At 39.2% G+C, this 17660-nt stretch overlaps 2 protein-coding genes across 6 annotated transcripts; one reads left to right on the top strand and one right to left on the bottom strand.

Moving 5' to 3' along the window:
• Nucleotides 1-6816: 6816 nt before the first annotated feature.
• On the top strand, nt 6817-12574 carry LOC149114820 (uncharacterized). Its single transcript, XM_089284441.1, has 6 exons — nt 6817-7004; nt 7522-7593; nt 8630-8701; nt 10340-10512; nt 11113-11275; nt 11994-12574. The coding sequence occupies exons 1-6, from the start codon at nt 6817-6819 to the stop codon at nt 12565-12567; spliced, it is 1242 nt and encodes a 413-aa protein (XP_089140567.1). The 3' UTR covers nt 12568-12574.
• Nucleotides 12575-12602: 28 nt separating this feature from the next.
• LOC149114819 (ankyrin repeat domain-containing protein 54-like) lies at nt 12603-16864 on the bottom strand. 5 transcript variants are annotated; one of them, XR_016205914.1, is made up of 4 exons: nt 16684-16864; nt 15640-16389; nt 14449-14532; nt 13476-13545 (listed from the first exon to the last, which is right to left on the bottom strand). XR_016205914.1 is itself a non-coding variant. In XM_089284445.1 (3 exons), the coding sequence occupies exons 2-3, from the start codon at nt 16387-16389 to the stop codon at nt 13468-13470; spliced, it is 828 nt and encodes a 275-aa protein (XP_089140571.1). In that variant the 5' UTR covers nt 16684-16864; the 3' UTR covers nt 12603-13467. The 5 variants fall into 5 exon arrangements, 4 of the variants coding, with proteins under 4 accessions (XP_089140571.1, XP_089140572.1, XP_089140570.1 ...); XM_089284445.1 differs by lacking the exon at nt 14449-14532 and having other exon boundaries at nt 12603-13545; XM_089284446.1 differs by lacking the exons at nt 13476-13545; nt 14449-14532 and adding an exon at nt 13560-13699.
• Nucleotides 16865-17660: the final 796 nt, after the last annotated feature.

The raw sequence follows: 17660 nt of genomic DNA, 5'->3' as shown, positions 1-17660 counted from the left end.
CAATTAATCAAAACTGCGACAAAATTCGAGAAACGAACAAACCATCGATTGATCGCTGAACGATTAAACGTCGTTGTGAATGCTGAAAAACACAGCAGCTTACTCAACAAAGTGCACCGCAACAGCGCGCGCAAAATGACGCGTATTGTTCAATTACAAGCATGACGCGTACACTGTCCAATTAATGCTCAAATCGGGCTGCTGATAGCCAGTCACGTTCGAGAATTTTGTTATAGTTTTGATTAAATGCGGATACACTACAGGAAGAGACATTTTTTTCCCATGTTAAGAACCACACTTTAAACAATCTCCTAATTGTAAGTTACGACTCTTCCACAGGCTGTTGGATACAACACCATGGGCTGATTAGGGGCCATTTATGGCCTCGCGTTGTGTTAAAATACTCCTGATAATATTCGTGCTGTACACTTGAGAGAGTTAAACCATCACAGGTGTTCACCTGTGATGTGTTCACCTGTGATGGTTTCAGAAAGAATCACATGTCACGTTTGGAAATCTTCCAAAGAACCACTGAGACAAGTCACACCACCGCTGTCAGTTACAAGAGAGGTAAAATGATTGCCTGTCACAATTCACAAAAGGATTACCTTGCCTGTCACACAAGTCACAAAAGGATTGCGTGTCACAAAAGTGATAAAATAAATGCTTGTCGCACAAGTCACAAAAGGATTACCAAGTTGCAAAATGATTGCCTGTCACACAAGTCAGAAAGGATTGCCTGTCACTCAAGTCACAAAATGACTGTCTGCCAAACAATTCACAAAATGATTGCCTGTTACACAAGTCACACAGATATTGCGTGTCACTGCTACTAAAGTTACAGTTTCTTTTATGGTCTCAAGGAGAGTGCATTTAATTTACACGTACATAGACCATATTATGTCAATTGAATAGATCAGACACCTCAATACGGAAACTAGTGTCAAGCTTCTACTGTAGTAGGCAGACGCCTATAAATGAGAAGGCCTGGATAAATGAGGGAAAATTAGAAAAAAAGTTCTGAGATTTCTATCATTTCTTACATCGCATCAGTGATCGTGGGCACGCATTTAACTATGTCAGAGGGTCTGGTTACTTTGCTGCAGTAAAGAGAATTCATGTAAGCAGAGCTCCAGTGAGAACACTGAGGTCGACAATCTAAAAGAAAAAAATATTAAAATAACATTTAGGGAAATATGCTTACCATGTAAACCAAATTAGTCAATATCGGATGCTTAAATGTAAGGGAAACAAAATGGCTTCCTATTTCGCTTCTGTTGCCCCGAAGAGGACCTGTCTTGGCCCGCTAGTTTTTCAGTTTGTGTATTGTATGTTAAAACAGTTACTCGCCTCAGAGTCGTTGAAAGTGGTGGATATTTAGCGAGCCGAAAAGCGGTGACTAATTTTTAAAATCTGCCCAAGTTATACATTTCCCCGGTTTTCGAAATTTTCGTTTTGCGTCCCCAAATATAATTTTTGTTTCAAATAATATGGTATACCGTATAGAACTGAATAGTTTTAACAGGCCAGCACTTCTTCTCAACGCCGACAGAATTAATTTTCTTAAAAAAGTCTCCTGAAAAAAAAAAAATCTGGGGTAGAAACATTTAAAGGATAATTTCTTTGATGGTATCCCCCCCCCCCCCCCCCCCCATCCTCTGAGAGAGTGTGAAAAGAGTTTAATGATAGCTGAGTAATAACGCGTTTTAACTGATCGATGCGATCTGAGACATGCAAATTTACTGATAACTGAGAAATAAAGTGAAATTTTAACTGATAGCTGAGATTCCAGCATTCCGCCATCTAAACTCTGTTTTAACTATAGCCCAAACAAATGATAACGTTCTCACCTTCAAAAATGACTGAAAACTCTTTTACGTCAGTTCCATACTTGTTACTTGCCACACAAGAGTAATTCCCTTGTTTCGTTAACTGAATGTTTGCGGTGTCTGTTGTATTCACCAGAACAATGTTCTTGTTTTTCTTTATCCTAAGAAGAGCTGTGTACATAGGAGTTGTTCCTGTGACTCGACACCAAAGTCTGTAATCTGGTAATGCTCGCACAATAGACGTTTGTAGCAATATTTTGGGTGAAACTGCAGCAACAAAAATGCAAATTGCTAGTGCTTACTGTGTTTACTTAGCGAATATACAGAATTTTGTCGTGGTCAGTCTCAAGAGTGAGAACAAAGACGCCGTGAAACAGATGAAAATAGGCTAGTTGAGAGTTATGACGTTTTCATTTACAAATGTGCATCTTGTATCAGTAACTTACAACTACCACGTCCAAAAAAACAAACAAAAAACATATATCTAAGCTCAAGTAGTAAGATTTCTGATAATTACTTGTTCGTAAATTTTGTCTGCTTCAGCTGCAGTCTTAAAAAAATATAACTAAGAATGGCTAAAGGCAAGCTTAAGAAATGAAAGTATGTGAACTCACTATTTATAGCTAGGGTATCAGTCTTCTTAAACGATATCAGCACGAATAGTGAGGCAATAATTCTCGTGGTGTAAAATAACATCCTGTTCATGGTGACACAAATGTTCCACCTTTATGACGTTTATGTATCACCTGTACAAAGAGACGATTGCCAAACAGATTATTATGACTGGCTTTAAACATCAAGGCCTAGATGATCTTGGCGTATGCTGTATGACCAGTGCGGTGAACAAGAGAAGAAGACACACATTCAAAGAGCTACTAAATATGGACAATTTTTTTACCCTGTTATATGGGTCAGTTGCCTAATAATTATTTGTTAAGTTTTGTTCAATGGCAAGCCAACATTTGCATGTATCTTTCGTGTTTCTCAATTTACCATGCGACGTATTCATTGAATTCCCTAAGACAGGACTCATGGCTCACACTAGAGCCTCCTTATTAGGGAATTCTTAACTTTTTGTATTGAAAAACTCAGATACTATGTTGAAGGAAAATGCGAGGCTTCTTGCGGCAGTCCATACACTAAACAACATTTAATTGTGAATAGCATATTGATGAGTGATGATCTACGAAAATCCCTAAGTTACTAGCCTGGCACGGGAAAAAGATAAAACATTACACACCAAACAAAACAAGAAGAAAAAAAACAAGAAGACTAGTTAAATCACTCTTACCTATCCAATCCAAGTTAGTGATACCGGTCGATACCGAAACTCATAGAAGCTTGTAACACCTGCCCAACTACGGATTTAACCGTTTTCCATCCAACTGAAAATTGCCACCTTGCTCTGAATGATTCATACAAAAACACTGTTTTTTTTGTTTCAGATTGAATCACACATGCATAGATTAAGGAAATTAACGTCTGGTTACGCGATGCCGTGGTCACCTATTAGTGTTCGTCTTGTAGCAGATGGTGGTAAACTCGTGAAAATCATTTCTATTGAAACAGTTCCAACAGAGCGTAGATGGCTTTCTTTTGGAATTCTCGCGACCTTTTACGGTAGATAAGATACCAATTAGAAGTGCCGCACGCATGGAATACAGTAAATACAGAAAAAAGGAAATATTAGTTGACAGCGAACACAAGGCAACACGCTCGGCGTTTCTTGCCTAGTTCCTGTACGGCTTTCTCCTAGGACTTCATGGTCAATTGATTTTGGTGACGTATCCGAAACGAACGGCTCGGAGTAGCCTAGACAATAACAGAATGCGCAGGCGTTTGGATCAGAAACAGAATGCTTGTTGTTGATTTTGGCTGAGCTTCAGGGATTTCAATTCCTGGTCTTTCATAATTTTTTATTTACAGAAGGAAACCGACTTTGCTATCTCATGTGGACAACTTCAATTTATTCTCGCCAAATAATTAACTCAGTCGGAGAATATGCTGATTATTGCAACTCGTAGCATGGGAAACTGTATCTTTTACGGCAAGTTTGCTGCAGTTTGGTACAGAAGAGCAACTTCCTCAGAACTTGAGGTTAGAATTATTGTTCTGCTTGTTACACAAACTTTTTTATTTAATGTGCACCTCAACCGGAAGAATTTTTTTTTATTTAAGCCTAAGCGATCAATTGTCTAATGCTAACAGTTGTGACCGATAAATTCTGTTAAACTACGGAATGCTTTAATAGTTCCGACTCTTTTTGAACCAAAAACTGGAAGGATATTTCGCTCCTGTATGAATTTGACATAAGGAATCTGTTGAGATAGCTGTGCGTTTTATGGAGTTCAATTCTAATAGCACTTGTCATGATGAAATAATAATTGTGTCGCTGCCTTGAGACCTGAGTGCAAAGTCCAAGGCCGGGACGATTTGACTTGTTGCTGTTTTTTTGTTTTTTGTTTTTTTTTTTGTTTTTTTGTTTTTTTGTTGTTTTTTCGTTGTTTTTTTATTTTCCTCCTTATATTGAAGAGAATTCTAAATACGGTTGCTGTAGAAGTTGTTTAGTAAATAGCCCTGTGGTTAAGTTTAATTTCGCAAGGTAATTACCTATCATAAAACTTGTTGGTTATAAGACAGCGCTGCGAGCGAATTATAGAAACTTTCGAAGGTTTAAATATTTTGAGTTATCACAGGCGGCCCAAGCTCACGATCCGAGGAGTTATCTTTCTCTGATATAAGTAAGTGCTGTGAAGACTGTTTCGGGCAAAACACAATGTAGAAAATACATTCAGCTGGATTATTTCTGAATATCTGGCGACGATTTCCATTGAGTCTGGCCATTGTATGAAGGAGAACGCGTGTAATATTCCGCGAGTAATCTGATAAAAGCCTGTTACGATCTTAAGTTTAGAGAAAAAAGAGTCAATTAGAGAGCGCCCTTCGACCTTGTTAGTCTGACTCTTGCTTGCCCATGCCAACACTAGAGTGGTCATCAAAGCAATGGCAGCGATTATAAATAACTGTCCTACCATCCACATTTTCGGCGGACAATATTTGCACGTTTTCAGTTGCTCGTAATATCCTGAACTACATACTGCACGAAGTGGACCTTCGTAACCATTCGCACACTTGGAATCTAAACCAACGTTGCAAGATTCTTCTGTTGGACACTTATAAGGGGTTGGTATCGGATAAGGGAACTGCACACTAGAAGGGTCTAAAGGCGGTGACAATGCTAAGAGATTTGCAATAAAGTCTTGGTAGCGATCTTTGGGTGACTCGTTCCGCCATTCCCACTAATGATCTGACTTCAAAGAAGCATAATCGTCTTGGCATTTCAGTCCACCTTATCCACATTTGTAACATTTCTCAAACATATGGGTTCGGTAAAATCCTTCTAAATATTTACAAGCTCGATATCCAGCTAAGATCCCTATATTGAAGGTTTAAAAACAGAGAGAAATGTCTCGCACCAATTCTATGTATATTGGGGGGTCATCTTAAAAATAGTTTTACGTCTTTGCAGCGTCTGGAGTGAAGTGAGTGAATGTGTATCCTGAATTAAATTTCCTGGTTTCGACTCCCGGGGTCCGTGTATTAATTTAGTTATTGATAACTAAGGCCTTCCCACTGTGGGCGCAAGCCCAAGTCCATGCGAGTAGCAGGTAGTCATAGTAATTTACAACTCTCTGCTCACGACTCTGTTCACACACTGACGTACCTCGGTCTCGATGATTCTTACTTTATGCTCGACGTCATCCAATAATAGTTAACCACTACATTACTATGTTCATGTTGAAGTAAAATCATAACTCTTAATCATAATTAATATAGGGAAATAGTTAGGAAGGCCGGTAAACGTCAAAGAATCAAACAAACAGGCTAGGATTTATGTTGGAAGGCCTCTGACTCAGCACACCTTTTGTTTTATGCTCACTGACTATGCATGAATTATAAAATCGCAATGCTTCTATTGATTAGTTGTATAAGCACACATAACCACCTTTTGTATTTTGCCAGGTTTTGTGCAGCTCGGGTCAACCCCGAAATACATAGTAAGCCAAAAACATACAACAAAGAACTTTGCCAAGTGTCCTAACCATTTTCCTCAATTAGCAACAGTTACGAAATGCTATTCATCGAAGGACTGAGGCCTAGTCTTGACACTCAGAGTGACTCCATCAGTGCTAAACTCTTTGTTTAGATGGTAGCATATTTTTATGTCACCTTTCTTTTACTGTTTTTCTTGTATTTACAGAATATTCATATTGTTTTTTTTTTTTCACTTGATATAATGACGTCCGAGAACGTCGAAACGTCGCGTATTTTTTAACCTTTTTTAAAAATGTCCTAAATGTTTTAAAGAAAAGATTTTTCGCAATTTGTTATAGCTAAATATTTTAAAAAGTCGCTTCTTTTTAATAAAAATGTTTTACAGCAAAAAATCACTTTTTCATGCGGAACTCGTCCAATTCTGATTGGTTCCCTTAGCGGTCCGAATTTTGCAATACGGAACTCTAAGGAATGCTGGTAATATAATTAATTAAAGGAGTAAAACAGTTTTTACGTAATATATCAAAACATGAAAGAGCTTGTTTGACCACATTTCCAAACACCGAGAAGATAGTTGAATTTACGACACACAGCGGAGTATTTTTGACGAGCTTTTAGTAGGTGTTTGGAAATGTGGTCAAACACCTTCTTGAGAGCTTGATTAATTTTCTCGAACGAAGCTAAAACTAAGGAGAAAACGGAGGAATGAAACCAGAAAAATTTATTTTTTCCTTACTCGCAGGAGAGGAAAAAGCGAAGGTTAAACAAAGGTCGACTTGTGGCAAGTCTAGGTGATCAGCAGCAATCATTTGAAACTTCCCTGTAGAGCTTAATGTGCCAAAGTTTCCCGCGCGCGCTTGGAATATAAAAGAAAGAAAGAAATTATTATGACATATGCATTCTATTCCACCGAAACGTTCGCTCATCCAAGATGCGTGCTGATGAGGTGCTACTGTGTGTTCTTCTCGTAGCATTCTTTACCGCTTTAACACCCATCGAGGCTGCCAAAGAATTTGGTTGTCCACGCAACTGTCATTGTAGCACTGGTTTTACTTCGGTCAAATGCCCTGGGATGGAATCGTTCCCCGTGTTTAACTTCTCCGGCAGTGTGCGAACTCTGTAAGTAAAAAGATACTTTGAAAGAATGCTTTTTTTGGATGACCCCTTGGATCGTTACTTGATAATCTTTACTTGCAATGATTAACAACTGTAAATACACGACTCATGGAAGTACAAAAACCTGGTTGTTTTAGGAATTTTTAGACAGTAAGCGAGCATTTTCTGCAAATGAAATGATACTCAGCTCAAACACGCATGATTGGCACGTCAACTTTCCCGCCAAATTAATAGTACATACATTTTCTTCGTGCATCGCCCAGCCTTCTCGCAAAATATGCAACGTGCAAAATCAAAGCTCCTTCAAATGAATTAGCTCGTAGGTAACTCGTTGATTTGTTTAATCATTGCTTGTTCTAGATTAAAAATACATTAAAAAGTCACTGTTAAACCAGCTAGGTCAACTTAAATAAAACTGACAAAGATCGTCTCCTGCTTCGATTATTTATCTATGTCTAGGTTAGGCTATGCGGAGTGTTTGTATAGAGTTTTAGTCTTCAAAATTGTTTGAACTTTTCAGGGACTTATCTCGAGGCTACATCACTGAAATAGACAATAGCAGTCTGAAGGCATATGAGAATTTGCAGCGTTTGTGAGTAAAGCCATGTCGTTTAAATAATAATTACGTATTTGTGTAAAGATAAATCCTTGTTTTTAGTTTTAGAGAACTTCAACTTGCTCTGGCCTGTCCAGTCTTTTTTAAGGTCATGGCTTCCTTAGACTGTTCACAGCCCTCTATTTACTCGTATTTTTGTTCGATCGTTGAACGCGCGGATAGACTCGCGAGAGAACTGGACGCCAACGCAAAACGAGAGACTTGACAGGGTAGTCTATGGCTTCCCCGTTTTTGTTTACAAAGCCTGCAAGCTTGGATAACTTTAGACTCTTTAGAAAACACTGTGTAAGAAAGTGCGCGCAAAAAGCTTTACATCAGTACTGCACTTCAACACGATAGTTAACAATTATTCCACGGCTGTAATCATATCATATCCAACAAGCGCGAGTGAAATAACTGTTTTATTTAAAACGCCACCAAAAATAAAGAAAACTAAAGTGAGATAAGAATAAAAACGTCGCAGAAAATCGCGCGCACGTTTACCATATTTGAAGAACATGGTATAATGGCTCATAATCCATGATGGATAAGCCAGTGAAAACTCTCGAATTGCATTATTCAATGATCCAGTTTCTAACAAAAAAACACATACAGAACGAGCACGGTAAGAGCAGGAGTAGATGACGCAATGATGCCTCGAACAAAGAGATTTTATGTTTTGATAGTCAAAATAAAAGTGACTATGCAGTAAAATTTCTAAAGTAGTAAAGTTGTCTACGAAACATGGGAAAAGGGAGAAATCATCGCTGTCTTGTGGACGGCTTCCAACCACTACACACCATGACTGATAGTACACGATAACTCAACCAATCAAATTGCAGCATTTCCATTAATAGAATTCTACTAAAACTCGATAGAAACAAAAGAGTGTTTTCTATTTCTTAAGTAATGTTTTAGATAGATTTCCTAGTCTAGATAATGCAACGGCTAATGCCGAGTTTCTGTACACTGTAAGTGATAAACTGTTACAAGAGTTGTTATAGCTTGAATATTAACCGATATTAACCTGCAGGGATATAAGACATAACGACATCAAAAGTGTCTTTCCGGGACTATTCAGTGAAATGGAAACTTTAAGGGAATTGTGAGTGTCAATTTATCAAAATGCTATTTTGATCTAGTATTTTAATTATTTATTGTTTCTTGTTTTCCATTTTTACTGTGTGAATTTACCTCATTAGTGTAATTTTTACCCTTTTTACTTACTTTATATTGTGAAGCGCATTTGAACATTACTTTATAGAATTTGCGCATTATAAATATATTTCATTATTATTATTATTGTTATTATTATTATCATTATTATTATTAAGGAAGTATCATTATCATCATCATCATCATCATTATTATTATTAATTTTTTCTTTTTGGGGGGGCGGGGGGGGGGGCTATTTCTCCCAAAAAACTTTCCAGTATAGCATAAACTGCTGAAAAAAAATCGTGCAAGGGGAGCCATGAGAAAAAAAATCGAACAAGTGCTTTCTACTATCAAGGTCTTGAAATTTCGATTTCACGCCCCAGAAAATTGCCTGCCCCTAGAACCAATTATAGTCGTAGAGTGCAATGATTTTGTCTAGCTGCCTTGCATTAGCTCGTAAATCACTTCATTATAAGAGGGTCTGCATATGGATGCTGCATCAGTTACGTTTTCAGCGATTTCTCAGCGATCAATTAAAATTTCAGCGCATTTCTCAGCTATCAGGAAATGTCTGCATATAACTCAGCTGTCAATTAGTTTGTCATTTCTCAGCAGGTGGTTAATATTTTGACCAATTCTATGCCGGCTGAGTTAAACGCCATCCAGATTCTCGCTTACACCTTGCCTAATTCCAAGGCCTTGCCTCGGTCAATCGTTTCCGGGTCACGTGGTCCGAGGCGAAAAGTGTTTACTCCGAGCCATTCGTCTCAACCGCGTCACCGAAACCAATTGACCGTGAAGGCCTGGGAGAAAGCCGAACGATTACAGCTAGAGATTTTAAAACTAGTCTTGAAGCGGATTGTTTTTAGGTTGTGAGTGTTTGTTTGTTTGTTTGTTTGTTTGTTTGTTGTACTTTTAGACACGTATACAGACAAGAAGGAAGAGTAAACAAAATATAAAACATAGCTTTGATGTGTATCTCCTAGTTGAATTGATCTTGTATAAATAATTTTCAATTCATCTACACTTTCCCTTTGACATGGGATATAACGTTGTACGCTGCTGTAAATCACTGCTCCATTCCTAAGTTGATCAGCCGCTCATTAGATTAATTGCTCAATAGTTTACTCCCTAAGTTTGTCATAAAAAGGACCACAGAATGTGGATGGAACATCAGACCTGGCACCTTAAACTTAATACTGTTATTATTAGAGCGGTTTTCAATTGAGCGTCCAAAATAATCAGTTACTTTGGTTTTCGTTTGGGTTTCGGTTTTGGTTTTGGTTTGGTTTGGTTTAAGTTTTACTGCGGTTTGAAATTGGCTAAGTATTCTAGCTGGTATATGCAATAGGTCTGGTTTTGGTTGTACGACACTCAATAAACCATAGTCGTATTCTCGGTAATGGACTGGAACTAGCTTGCAGCTGAAGCTAATGCGAGAAGTCTTTTCAAATACAATGAATCTCTTTTCAATGATATTCCTCCGCATGAACCTCCATTTCAAGCTTGTTCTAGTCCAATAATGAGGATACAAATATGGCCTATTGAAAACCGCTCTAAAATGTTTTGCTTGGTTTCATCGTAGGTATATTGACGGTAACCCTTGGTCATGTGACATGTCAACCCTTCACGTCTTGCAAATGGAGTTGACTGCTCTTGTCGATCGGAACTCGCACCTTGACGACTTTGATGGAGGCAAAATCAAGTGTGCTGATCCACCTGACATGAAGGGAAAGAAGCCTCTTCATATGATTAATTGTAAGAGCATTAGTTTACTAACAATTTTTGTCAAGGAAAAGTTTCTGTTGAACCCCACTATCTCAGGTCACAAGGGAAACGAAAATAGTTCGAGACAGCGGGGGATGAATAAGTGAAAAAAAGTATATCCATGTTTACTACATTGCTAGCTCCGTGAGCGGACAAGCTGAACTGAATCTGCACCGTGATTGGGTACCCGAGCGGGCAAGGAGGTGCTATCTTGCCCGCGCGGGATAACCCGCCGCGTCCCGAAAGAAAATAGTATCTCTTTTTTCCCCAATATTACAAATCTTTATTGACCAAGCTTGCTCGGCCAAGATGGCTGAAAAATTGGCCTCGTTCTTTTTTGGCGTGTTTATGAACCTCAACACCGTCTCGGTACATAAACACGCATCTTGACCTCACGCTAGGGCAATAACCCATATATATTGAATACTCTATCTGTTGTCCCCAAATAACTTTTAGCTAAATACATAATATAAGTTGGTCAGTGTCAAGTGAAAATGATCTGAGATCGATCAATATTAGAAGTAACCGTTTTCCCCTGACCGCAGAGAAGTTTCTAACAAGTCGCCTGTAACAGAACTTTCTTTTCTCTAGCCACAGTCCAAGTTTATCACGTGCATAAAGGACGCAAAGCTCATTCCCACCCAGACCCCTCTGGTGGACTGATAGCGATGACACTATTTCTGGTGGTGTTATTGTTAGCAGTAATTTGTGGAGCTGTATGGTTGTACAGAGATAACTTTCAACATTGGATCATGTGAGTGATCAAAAAGATGTACATAAGTACATTCATTCGTTTGTTTGTTCACTCGTTCATACACATACATTCAATCAGTCGGTCGGTCGGTCGGTTAGCCATCATTCTGGCCAATCACCGCGGACACAGACAATCCAGTGAACCAATCAAACTCCGAAGAAAACGCATGTACCCGGCGCCAAGCGCGGGAAAACGCGTGCTAGAGAAGCAAAGTTTGATTTACTCTTATTTCCGATTGGTTTAGAAATTAGCACGGTTTCTAAACCAATCACTGTGCGATGTAAATCAAAACCAATGCAAATGCGCTTAACTTTCGATGCTCAAGTAAAAATCCGCTCCAACGGGCTAAATGTAGCCTGCGTAACAGGTGTTCGTTTCCAAAAGCAAGCGAAGGGCACGAAACTGCGAGCGAGGGCGAAAAAATAAGAAGCAGCGGGAGAGGTTGGGGAAAAGATCCCCTCAACTCCCTATCCCCGCTTCTCCTCCATTTGTTTTGCTCACCCCCTCCCCACATCTCCCCATTATTTGCTCACCCCTGGCGTGCTCGTTTTCTCGTTCACTTATTCGATCCCCACGCCTGGAAAGTGAAAAGGAAACATGTGCTACGCTGGCTAGGCTAAATGATAGAACATGATTCAGTTCTGGCAATTTTTCGTTGTTCAGTGTATCAACTTTCTGTACAAGGTACTCATTGTTGTCACACATTTTTCCTGGTCAGGGAGTACTGGAAACCACAGCAACAAAACAAAAGTAATCAAGAGAACATAATGGAAGCTGGGAAGGCCGAAAACAGAAAAACCTTGATTAACAGCATGCAAAAGAGACGACGCATGTCAAAAGGAATCTCTGCCGCTGACGCTAACACTGCTTCAAGTTCTGATGATGACAACGATAAACAGTTCACAAGGGCAGAATACCTCAAGGATAAAATGAAGACACAGAGACGACAATCAAGGGGGTTTGCTCAAGGACAAAACAGCAGCGATGGGGATTGTAGCAGCCAAGAAGAGGAATGTGTTCCTTCTACTACTGCTGGTCCAACAGATTACCTCAAGGACAAAATGGGCAAAAAAAGGCGTCAGTCATGTGGGATTGCCGTGGGGGATTGCAGTAGCGAGGGGGACATTAGCAGTGAGGGGGAGGGGGGTGGTCTTCCCAAAGGAGCTGGTCCACCAGAATACCTTAAGGACAAAATGAGGAAGCAACGACGCCAATCATGTGGGATTGCCGGGGGGGACTGTAGCAGTGGAGAGGAAAGTGGTTCTACCATTACTGATCTAGCTCTTCCATAAGTAAGACGGAAATGGAAAGACGGAATGGAAAGAAGTTTATCTGATGGAATATTGTATTTAAGCATGGCTGACTGGAATAATTACCTTGTATTACGTTCACATGACAAGAAATTTTGTGGTATAAAATAAGTACTGCCATATGCATGTAGTCAGGAGAGAGATTAATATTGTTTTAAGGCCTAATTATAGAACTACCGAGATAAAAGATGTAAATGGCCAAATGTTTCTTCTGGATAAGGAAGCATGAGTTCAAATGTTGTGAAAATTAATGGAGATGCTTTGGACGCATGTTTTCTCTCCTCACAGAACAATATAAATTTTTGTCTCAAGGAAGGATAGTCTTACATGTCACACTGCCTTGTGCACACCTGCTGTATTAAACAAAGTGAACACAATCGTGAGGCCAAGGCTGTTGACAATCTGTAACTCGATTTTGTTATATGATCATTCATTAACATATAAAAACACTACAGGACTTACATTCAGTGTGCTACCAATTCTCGCAGAAACCATAAGAAATCAATCATAGACATTTAAGAAAGGAACTAACAAATTTTGAGCTTGGCACTGAAAGCTTGAAAAGAAAAATAGCACCTATCTGCTTCAGGGAGTTCAACACTACTGAATATAAATAATGTGAATCACACACCACAATATTTAACACATGGAAAACAGCCTTAACATACAGTCTTGAACAAGCTAATTGCTTCATCAATCCCTAAGGCAATGGTAAGTCAAAGCATATGGCACAGGGAAAGAACAGCAAATTGAGCCAAACTTTTCCCATCAAGGGCTTCCATGTGATGAGGAAGAGCATAGCTGGCTTGCCTGGACACTTTGTTTTATATTTTACATAACAGGGAAGTGAATATTCCAGACAGGCCCATGATGGCATTAACTCTATGTGGTATCTTTAACACCATGTTGTGACAGATTCATTGCAGTGAAGCTGGCCAGCAAGGAATGTACCTCATCTACCTGCCAAAACAAAAGTATCAAAAAAGCACATATGTTAACCTAGGCACCGATCAGTTATAACTTCTCCTAACTTTTTAACAACAAATTCAAGTTATGAGACTATAGGACCTGATCATCTCTGGAGAAGTCCCATTGCCAAGTTCTAAAGGGTGCTCTGAGGAAAATGGGATAATAAACTGTCAGTTGTATCTAACTCTGAATGCTGTGAACAAATATGATTTAAACGGGTAACAAACATTGCATGATTTGTCATCAAACATTTGACTGTTCAGCAACTTGTAAATACACAAACTTAAACTCTCAAAGTACATCATGGTTGCTATCCTTTTTTATCGAAGCTGTCAAAATGATTTCATCAAATAAGCACAGACAAAGCTTTAAAGAAGGAGTTCCTCTGTCTAGGGAACTCTTGGTTTGAAGTTTGGTTCATAAACTTATTGAAAATATTTTGACAACTTGATAAAACAATACCAACCAATCTGTTATCTGTCAAGCATGCAAATGTCTGAAGACAAAACATGGAATCCTTGTGACTCGGACTTCAGGGGAGACAAGGCAACATAAATGGATAGATTAATGACACTAGATCAGGAGTTACTGTAATGAGCCTGCCAAAAAATTGCTGTGAGAAGGAATTTTGTGTTCGGAAGTGGCTGGAATCACATGTAAAGGGATACTGCTTCTAAACAAACTGTGGGCACTACTACATGACAAAATGATCTATGAAACACTGCACAACTTATGCAGTTGTTAAGTAAAGATAAAAAAAACTCTGAACATGATCTGATAAAATAATTAAAAGTACTTGGAAACCTGTTGATACATTCACCAACAGGCCATGAAAATTTGGCATATTAACAGGGTGGCCGTATTAATTGGGTAAGGTCAAATTTCATGACTGACCTATTTTAAGTGACTTCTCAACTTCTGATCTTCTGATCTTTAATTAATAATAAGCATGTGGAATGCAGAGTGACATCACTGAAGCTTCAATCAATACATACATAAAATATTAACCATGGAAAGATGAACAAAATATCATTATTGATTTGAGTGGCCATATTAATGGGGTAAAATAAGCATGTGGAATGCAGAGTGACAACTGAAGCTTCAATCAACACATACATAAAATATTAACCATGGAAAGATGAACAAAATATCATTATTGATTTGAGTGGCCATATTAATGGGGTAAAATAAGCATGTGGAATGCAGAGTGACAACTGAAGCTTCAATCAATACATACATAAAATATTAACCATGGAAAGATGAACAAAATATCATTATTAATTTGAGTGGCCATATTAATGAGGTAAAATTATAAACTAAGGATTATACAGGTTGGGATTTCAGAATGTGGCCATTAACCAACCATTAATGTAGACATAAAAGTGGCCGTAATCACGAGGTGACCACATTAACAAGGTGACCGTTTTAAGGAGGTGACCATAAGGTGGGGTTCCTCTGTACACAACAAGCTATGTAATAGGAAACTTTTCAAATGTTTTTGAGAGCTAAACTATGGGCCCATGGGTTTTGGGGAGAAGGGGGCAAAGAGGGCCTTATGTTTGGCAGGACTTCAATGGCATTTGCGATTTGGAGAATTAGAAATTGCTTTCAATTGGTTGAGAGAGACTTTATATTGTCTCACTTTTGCAGTATGTTTAATTTTATATATTGAATAGTTAAACTACAGCTCCACTGGCTTATATTGGAATGAGGTGGAGGGTGGGGGAGTAAGGGAATTACTACTGGTGGGACTTCAATAGCATCTGAGATTTGGAAGACTGAGTTGAGGGAGACTCTATGTACTTTGAATTTTACAGCTACAGCCCTCTGGGCCAATAGGCTATTATCTGGGGGATGAGGGACAGAGAGAGACTTTTGCATCTGAGATTTGGAGGACTTGGTTGTAGAGGGAAAGCACTGTCACCCTCAATGTCATAGATTTTGCGATGTCCTTGGAGGCTTACAGGAGGAAACAGTCCCATTGTTGGATATGACCTTCAAATACATGAAGCCAAAAAGAGGGGGAAATTTCAGCCATAACAAATTAAATTTCATATTCACAAGTAGAACTGGCTTTTGACAAACCTCTTCTGTAGTGGCAGAATTACCAAGCATGCTACAAAATTGATCCAATGTTTCCTCTGCTTTTTTGTTCCCAAGCCTTGACATGTATGCCTTGATCATGTCTATGACCTGTTTTACTTCCTCGCAATAAACTGATGGCTTTCCCCTAATGTTCCGATCACCCTGAAGGACTCTTAACCTGGAGTATGCAAGGTCAAGAGGTGTCTTGCCACTGAAATCAGCGGCATTAACATCACTGCCTGCTTGCAGGAGAAGTGTCACTATTTTGAGTTGGTTTGTACAAGCTGCAAGATGAAGTGGAGTGTTTCCATTCAAATCCTTTGCATTCGGGTTTGCTCCATTCTCGAGCAGTATTCTTAAAGTCTGATCATTTCCTTGCGCTGCAGCAAAATGCAGTGCAGTCCTTTTCTTTGAGTCAGCACCACAAATATTAACACCCTGGTTAATGAGCTCAAATAAAGTGTTTGGATTGGATTGGTGAACTGCATCTCTCAGTTTTCTCTCAGCCAAATAATCCCGGCCCAGTGGCGAGCACTTGGTTGAAGCTTGTGATCTAAGTCTCAAACGAGATGGCAAAAGTTTCTTGGAGAACTGCCGCCCGTGCTCTAGTACCGTTTGTTGTGAATAGCTTTGGCCTAAAGTTGTTGGTATATTTGCAGTGTTCGCCAGTAAGTTGGAAGCAAAGTTTGAATTGGACCAATTGATTTTAAATGATGCTGGGTTCTCTTCATCTTTATTGTCATCTGCCATCTGTTAGGAGCAGATAAAAATGGCACACGTGAAGACCTGGCAAAGGTGAAAGCAAACCAGCAAAAGAAATCTTACTGTACTACAATTTGCAAGACTGATGAAACTCTGAGTTCTCCATAAATATTATTCAATGTAGCTTACATTATTTAGACTCCCTTAATTTTCATTGAATGAATGTATTACAACAAATACATTACATAAAGCTTACGAAAAAAAAAAAAACATGTAGAAGGAAGGGTGAAATGGAGCAAATTAAGACAGACCTATAAACGAGAAGCATGGAAAGCATTTTACCTGCAGAAAGTAAACCTTTTCGCCTGAAAGACCCGGCCTTCTCTGAAACCAGGCGCTTATGTGACGAACTGGGAAGAACTTTGTACCAGAAATTGAGTAGAGCAGACTCAAACATACAAGAATTCAGCCCTACAGAAAAAAGGTAATCATGGTTCGGGCAAAAGGAAACTCGTACCCAGGATAGGTTGTTCTTCTTGGCCGTCGGGGACTTGGCGCTTGAAAAAGGCTGCTCTTGGGAAGCTCTGGGGCCCGTTTCTCGAAGGTCCCGAAAACTTTTCGGGCCCGGAAAGCCATAACAAAATCTTGAACCCTACCATTACAGAGCTGTTTTATTTACATATTTTTGATATGAACAGAGGTTTTCTTCATACAAGAAGTTTCAGGCGTATAAACTTCTCCGTTTTTAGATAAAGATGAACTAAAACTGGCTTTACGGACCCGAAAAGTTTCCGGAGCTTTCGAGAAACGGGCCCCTGGAAAGAAATGAATAGACATGCGGGCTAGGGGGTCGGGAGTGGGAGCTATAGTGCCCCCCCCACCCTCCCCCGCTCCCCAGTTTTGGAAATTTTAAAATTCTTCGGGCAAAACGCTCCGGCAACAAAATTTTTCAAGGCTTGTAGGCTACTTTCTCATCATTTCCACTCCAAATTTCCCATCGACAAAATGTCAAAGAAAACAAAGACCAAGATTTTAGTATTCGTGGTTGCTCTGAAGAGCCCGAGGGGGGGGGGGACTCCCATATAAAAAGGGCGGGGGTGCTCGTCGATAAATTTGAAAAGAACCCCTAAAGGCCTGTCCAAACGGGAAATGTTTGGCGACCAAACACCATCAGACATTGTTTGGTGACCAAACATTTTACCGTTTGGCCACCTTGTTTGGTGATGTTTGACCGTGTTTGATCGTGTTTGGTCGCGTTTGAAAAAAATTGAAGGCCATCAAGCATTCGATGAAACAACTTAAAACATTTCTTTTGTTCT

The sequence above is a fragment of the Orbicella faveolata genome, unplaced genomic scaffold (genome assembly GCF_042242905.1).
Source record: "Orbicella faveolata isolate gen_17 unplaced genomic scaffold, um_ofav_v1 contig_13, whole genome shotgun sequence".
NCBI lineage: Eukaryota > Metazoa > Cnidaria > Anthozoa > Scleractinia > Merulinidae > Orbicella > Orbicella faveolata.
Note: the sequence above shows the minus strand (reverse complement) of the source record. Positions and strands in the feature narration are given on the sequence as shown.

Coding starts and splice junctions, on each gene's coding strand:
- LOC149114820 (XM_089284441.1), top strand. CDS start 6,817: ATGCGTGCTGATGAGGTGCTACTGTGTGTTCTTCTCGTAGCATTCTTT. Junction 10,513..11,112: donor GCCTCTTCATATGATTAATT/GTAAGAGCATTA, acceptor TCTTTTCTCTAG/CCACAGTCCAAGTTTATCAC. Junction 11,276..11,993: donor AACTTTCAACATTGGATCAT/GTGAGTGATCAA, acceptor TTTCCTGGTCAG/GGAGTACTGGAAACCACAGC.
- LOC149114819 (XM_089284444.1), bottom strand. CDS start 16,389: ATGGCAGATGACAATAAAGATGAAGAGAACCCAGCATCATTTAAAATC.